The sequence below is a fragment of the Penaeus vannamei genome, chromosome 25 (assembly GCF_042767895.1).
Source record: "Penaeus vannamei isolate JL-2024 chromosome 25, ASM4276789v1, whole genome shotgun sequence".
NCBI classification, from domain to species: Eukaryota; Metazoa; Arthropoda; class Malacostraca; order Decapoda; family Penaeidae; genus Penaeus; species Penaeus vannamei.
In genome coordinates, this window is record NC_091573.1 from 7,393,848 (window position 1) to 7,400,516 (window position 6,669).

The 6,669-nt window shown below is 35.3% G+C and overlaps 1 protein-coding gene across 3 annotated transcripts in view; it reads left to right on the forward strand.

Annotated features, from left to right (window-relative positions):
* Nucleotides 1-4,591, forward strand: part of LOC113822343 (lysophospholipase-like protein 1) — a 4,708-nt gene extending 117 nt beyond the window's left edge. The window contains exons 1-6 of one of the 3 annotated variants that reach the window (XM_070139074.1): nucleotides 1-4; nucleotides 1,213-1,322; nucleotides 1,932-2,079; nucleotides 2,430-2,551; nucleotides 3,665-3,780; nucleotides 4,109-4,591. The exon at nucleotides 1-4 is cut by the window's left edge and continues 39 nt beyond it. In XM_070139074.1, coding sequence (XP_069995175.1) covers nucleotides 1,238-1,322; nucleotides 1,932-2,079; nucleotides 2,430-2,551; nucleotides 3,665-3,780; nucleotides 4,109-4,333 — 696 coding nt within the window. In that variant the 5' untranslated portion in view covers nucleotides 1-4; nucleotides 1,213-1,237 and the 3' untranslated portion in view covers nucleotides 4,334-4,591. Of the gene's footprint in view, nucleotides 5-215; nucleotides 248-1,212; nucleotides 1,323-1,931; nucleotides 2,080-2,429; nucleotides 2,552-3,664; nucleotides 3,781-4,108 lie in introns of those variants that run through there. The other 2 variants (XM_070139072.1, XM_070139073.1) reach the window with 2 other exon arrangements.
* The last annotated feature ends 2,078 nt before the right edge of the window (nucleotides 4,592-6,669 follow it).

Consider the following 6,669-nt stretch of genomic DNA (forward strand, 5'->3'; position numbering starts at 1 on the left):
GTAGGTTGTACTTTTACTTGGCTAGTATTGATTGTATTGTTGTATATAGAGCCTGTATCTACTCTAGTTTTCTAACAAGCTGCAATCTTAAAGGAGTAACGTGAAAGGTTATGTTGTCATATAAAAATATTGGGCACTGGATGATCATCTGTTCGTGATATATACAATGATTGTCCAGCCTGAAAATATTCGTCCTAGAGCTTAGTACCCGGATATTTCCCAATGCATATATGAAATCACAAAAAAGGTATTACAGCATATAGACGTCCCAGGAGAGTGAACGAAGAAATTTTGGAAAAAGATGCAACCACAATGTATACCCACTGTACTTCACTGTTGTCAGTATATAACTGTAGATTAGTCTGTTTTGGTTTTTAGAATTGTTTCATTTACAAATTACAGAAAAAAAGTATTTATTATAACTAATGGCTAATGGAATGGCTCTTTTGTCTTCTATGATCTAGCTGAAGTTAGCAAACATGCACAGCACTTTCTGGTCCAATATAACAGGCTGATAAAGTAAATCTTGGTTGGCGGGTTGAGATGTAATGTGGCATATGACGTGTCTTTATTACATTAGATATCTTTATTGACAATTTTTGTTTTTTTGAAGCATTGATCCTAAAATATTTTTTTGTACAGATACTAAATTAGTTTTATGGGTTTGCATTGCCAGGAAGGACGTATATTGAAAAACATGAGTAGTTTGAGGTGGGGATCAGATTTATGAGATTGCATGATATGCTCCAACATATTATATTAGTGATACAAGGCAAGAAAAAATGAATACAAATCTAGTCTTAAGAATGTCAGCTTTGACAATATTTTCTGGTATTTTTGTGAACACATGGATGAGTTATGTATATTAAAAATGTCGAATGATTTTAAATCAACTAATTTAGAGGAACATCCACATAACATATTTGTGCTCTAAATTCAGACTTTTGAGCTCTTCATAACTGCTCTACTACATATTATTAAACCACAAACTGTATAAATTTCAACTACCGATAGTGCTCACCACTACACTAGAGATTTTTTTTGAAAAGCACAACACTTTCCAGTTAGGAATAGAACTTGAATAAGATCTGGTAATCTTGAACTTGAATAAGAACTGGTAACCTTGGCACTTGATAAGGTGAAATGTATGTAGGATAATTGTAAATCCAGGTTTTATTCCTCTATTCATATGGAAATTTATCATTGATACAGAGGATTGAGGCACAGAGAATTAAGGATGTCCAGCCAGCTCGCACACTTGTCTGTTGTTGCTCAGACAAATGCAAAACATACAGCATCTGTGATATTTATGCATGGATCAGGTGAGTTTTATTTTTTTTGTTATGAGTTTGAGAGAAATATAAATATATATCTTAGAAAGAGCTATTAAAAAGGCTGTAAGAACTTTTATACTATCAATATTTAAAGGTACTATTGTCCAGCAATATTAGTTATTTTGTAGCATAAATAAGCTTAATAATTGTTTTTCAGAATGTTGTTATTTATATTACATGTCTAATGAAATCTAACCAATATTATATCAGTATCTAGAAAATGCAGCTGATACTTCTATGTACCTGTCTATCAAACTATCCATTCATTTATTTATCTATCTGTCTATGTAGACACACATGCATACACAAATTTTATTTATATATATATATATATATATATATATATATATATATATATATATATATATATATATATATATATATATATATATATATATATATATATATATATGGTAAATATTTAGAAGACACCTGCAGTAGCTCTGAAACATGGAATTTGCTTTGGAGTTATAGCTTAAGGGAAAAGGAAGTTTAATAAGATGGGCTTAAACATTGTACAAAATAGTATTTTTGATGACACTCATGGCAATTTTTATTCATAACAGTATCTTCCATTTTGTTTCACTTGCTGAATAGGAGGAACAGGGTCGATGGTCAAAGAAAGCATGAAGATATTGTTTGGGAGGAACTTCTCTTTCCCCCACATTCGTATTCTGTATCCCACGGCTCCAGAACGCTCCTATACACCATCCTTTGGAATGCAACAGCATGTGTGGTTTAACAGGTATTTATTCTGATATAGGAGCTTGATATACTACAGAATATCTTGCTAAGATATAGATAAATCTTTTGCTTGTTATACTTATAGCTTTATTAATTTAGTCTGTAAGTGAATAAGTAGGCCTTAAAGGGTGAATACTGGGTATTGTCATTAATCAAGGTACTGGAATCCCCTTTCAAGTGTAATGTACTGATTTTAATTGATTGTATCAGATATATTCATTATCTAAAGTTATACACTTAGTGGTGAGATAGATCAGAAGTATAAACAACTTTTGCGCTGGATAAGCATGATGAATAGCGGATGAGATTTACATTATTTACAAAGAAGTTAAAATGACTTGTTTCTTTCAGACATGATGTGGAAATCAGTGCACCAGAAGACCTGTCAACGGTTGAACCCATGGCAGAAGAAATCAACAGGCTGATTGATCAAGAAGTCAGACTTGGAATCGACATTAAACGAATAGTATTAGGCACGTTCTATATTTCAGTTTTTTGATCAAAGAGAATTACATATGCTGATAACTGAAAAAAATACATATAATTTAGTATTAGTTGGTACTCTATGTAAATTCTCCTTTTGATGTTCATTTTGGTATATTTTAAAAATTCTATAGTTAATTACTACTCACTCACTCACTCACTCACTCACTCACTCACTCACTCACTCACTCACTCACTCACTCACTCACTCACTCACTCACTCTCTCTCTCTCTCTCTCTCTCTCTCTCTCTCTCTCTCTCTCCCTCTCCCTCTCCCTCTCCCTCTCCCTCTCCCTCTCCCTCTCTCTCTCTCTCTCTCTCATGCACATCCACCTCCCTCCCCCAAAAAAAAGGTAAGCACTTATTGAGAGGATCACTCAAAACCTCAGAGTTTACCAGAGTGCAGTTTTCCATATCACTCCTACATTACTTGTGGCCTCACACCAAGTACACTTCAAAACTCCCATTCCATCTAGTGACCACCCTAAGATATTTCACTGAGGGAAGATGATTGTACTTGAGGGTGTGCCATAGCTATCTTAATTGACAACCAGATGTACCCTGTAGCACCATGAGACACCCTCAAGTGTGAAATGCTTGATGTAGCTCAAAGGTCCATTAGTGATGTATCAGATCACCTACTAAGGTACCAGAGACTGGACCAAATCTAGATTTACTCCTGCTTGCTTTGGGTCATCTGGTACAATTTGCAGGACTTGTTGGACTGAGCTGTAAGACTGGTCTTTCATGTTACTTCCATGATCTAGAACAGCTAAATCAGTCTATATGGACACTCGACTCTACTATCCCACACTTTAGGTTGTCCCCTTAGAGAAAACTAGGTGGTGGAGGCCCTTCAGATCACAAGGGAAGTTGTAGCTTGGGCATAGTGAACAAATCTATGAGAAGGCAGAGATGAGCTTTGGTTTAGCATCTTGCTGGCTGGAAATGGAGGGTGGATGCTGTCATGCACCCACCTTGGTTGTATTCCCATAAGTTGATCAATTGATTGATAGTTTAAACATTAGTGATACTTTGTAGGCTAAAATAGAAATGAATTATATAGTCACCTAATGATATATCCTATGTTTTGTACTTTGCAGGGGGTTTCTCTATGGGAGGGAGCATGGCCCTACAGATGGGGTATCGTTTCCGTCCTGAAGTTGGAGGTATATTTTCACTTTCATCATTTCTGAATCGTGGATCCAAAGTATATGAGGTTAGTACATGATCTTATTTTTATTTTTTTATTTTTCTGAACTAAAAGTTCTGATTCTTTTTCATATTGTCTAAATCAGGGATTAAATATGAAATTATAATTATGTTATTTGTCCAAAATTCAACTGGATGTTTGATGTATGGAAGTTGATATACACCTGATTTTTTTTGTTTCTAAAACATTGTTAAAAAAAAAAAGAAAGATGGACAGTGAATGAAAAAAAAACACATCAGTATATCTGTCAAACAAGTAATTTACCTATCTTTCTGTATGTCTTTCAATTAAATTGTGAATATGTTATTACTTGCATCCCTTCTCTTTCCTCTAGGCTTTGAAGACATCACAAGATACAAATTACCCACCGCTTTTCATGTGCCACGGAGAGAGAGATGATGTTGTTCCTTATGAATGGGGTGATGAGACCTTTAGGGATCTGCGAGAATTACAAATCAAAGGAGAATTCCATACTTTCCCTCGGATGTTCCATACACTGTGCAAGAAGGAACTCGAGATGCTCCATCACTGGCTCTTACAAATCTTGCCAGAAGTATAGATTATAAAATTTGTATTGCATTTAATTGTATTATTTATTGATAAAGTAGAATTACATCATTCATTTTTTTAAAGATTGATAACTAGCCTGTATATGGGGTCTGTGGATAGCATTTAGAACAAATTTTATATTTTTATTAGTTTATGAAGTGTATACAAAATTATGTTGGAATGTTTTGAACATTTACAAGAGGTTAAAAGTGATGCAAGTTTCAAATTTAGAAAGTATGTGTATATTTATATAAATTATACAAAAATAGTTATTTGCTTACAATTTACCTTTTGAAACAAATTACAATCAGAAAATCATTGCCACACTACTCAAAACATAGACTGCCATGCTACATTTACAAGTTTAAGAACTGTTAATTCCTTGACATTAACACATTCGCTTTACATTACACATTTAAAGAAAAAAAAAAAAAAAAGGAAAAAAAAAATATCTATAAATTCATTCTCTCTCTCTCTCTCTCTCTCTCTCTCTCTCTCTCTCTCTCTCTCTCTCTCTCTCTCTCTCTCTCTCTCTCTCTCTCTCTCTCTCTCTCTCTCTCTCTCTCTCTCTCTCTCTCTCTCTCTCTCTCTCTCTCTCTCTCTCTCTCTATGTATGCACACATTTGTGTGTATATATATATATATATATATCTATATATATATATATATATATATATATATATATGTATGTATACATTTGTATAAATATGTATGTGCGTGTGTGTGTGTGTGTGTGTGTGTGTGTGTATGTGTGTGTGTGTGTGTGTATGTGTGTGTGTGTGTGTGCGTGTGTGTGCGTGCGTGCGTGTGTGTGTGTGTGTGTGTGTGTGTGTGTGTGTGTGTGTGTGTGTGCGTGCGTGCGTGCGTGCGTGTGTGCGTGTGTGTGAACACACATTTGTACATATATACACACATTTATACATATGTGTGTGTGTGTATGTATGTATGTATGTATTATATATATATATATATATATATATATATATATATATATATATATATATATATATATACATATATATATATTCAGGAAGAAAACCACAGAGGCAACAATGGTGCCTGTGCTCAGATTGGTGGCTGTTTTGTGAACTGTGTTCATGCTTCGGATGACACTACCTGTGTGAGCTCAGCCTCCTCTTTAAAAAACAATATCTATATATCTATCAACCAAGTAATCTATTTATCTTTCTGTATGTATGCCATCAAAATGTCCCTGACTATGTTCTCTGCCTCCTCCCTTTCCTCCACTATTGCTACTGCTGTGACTACAGCTGTTACCAGGAGTGGCACATCCTCCTTGTGCAGGAGATGGTTTACCACTCTTGGGTAGGACTCTGTGGTGCTCTTGGACCTCTTCTGCATGTGGGTCTTTGAGAACACTGGTGTCTGGTGGGAAGGGAGAATGTTTGGAAGTTGCATCCTCACTAAGGCCACTTTCACACAAAGGTGGCATATCGCATGTGGTAAGTGACAGGTGGTAAGTGGCAAATGACATGTGGCATGTGATTTCAGACCAAGGTTACACATGGTGTGTGTCACTCGGTTCACAAGATGACATCATCAGAGGTTGACGATATTGTTGCTAAATAAGCTTATAACAATTATCTCTCTGTCACTTGGAGGAATAAAGTGGATGGCTTTGGAGAAATTGTGAGGCAAACTTATTCCAGTACCCTGAAAATACTTTTGAGGAAAACTATTATGATAATTCTACCAATGAGATTATTATTATTGTACTGAGGTGATATTGTTTTATAAAAAAAAAAAAATATTTCCCAACAATTTGTATAAATGGTATGTTGATTGGTTCACTCTCTAGAAGAGGCATAACTGTGCACAAGAGAAGGCAACCTATTACATCGTTTCCTCCTGCAAGATTGTTCATGATTGTTGTCTCCGAAGATTCACTTACTGGGCAAGCAAAGCCTTGAGTCAGATGTGTTTGGCAGAATCTTTCTAGATGCTTCAAACCTACTCTCTTTATGCCATACCTCTGAAAGTTTTAATTTCTATACAGTATTTTATGTGATTTTATTTTTTTATGTTATCTTGGCTAATAATAGGTTTGGATGTAAAAGAGCAAAGTAAAAGCATTAGTCTATTCTTGGTGTGGCATGCAGGTTGCACATGACAAATGCTATGTGCCATGCCACTTGTGTGTGAAAGATTTCATGTTTCCATAAGTTCATTTCCAAGTGGTGTGCCACATGCCGTGCTACCTTAGTGTGAAAGTGCCTTAAAGAGGGAGGGAGGGGTAGAGCCCATTCTTTACCTTCAGTCCCCAGCATAGGTGCCTGGGGAGTAGGTATGAAGTTTAGCCTTTTTTCGAAAAACTGCCTGAGAGTT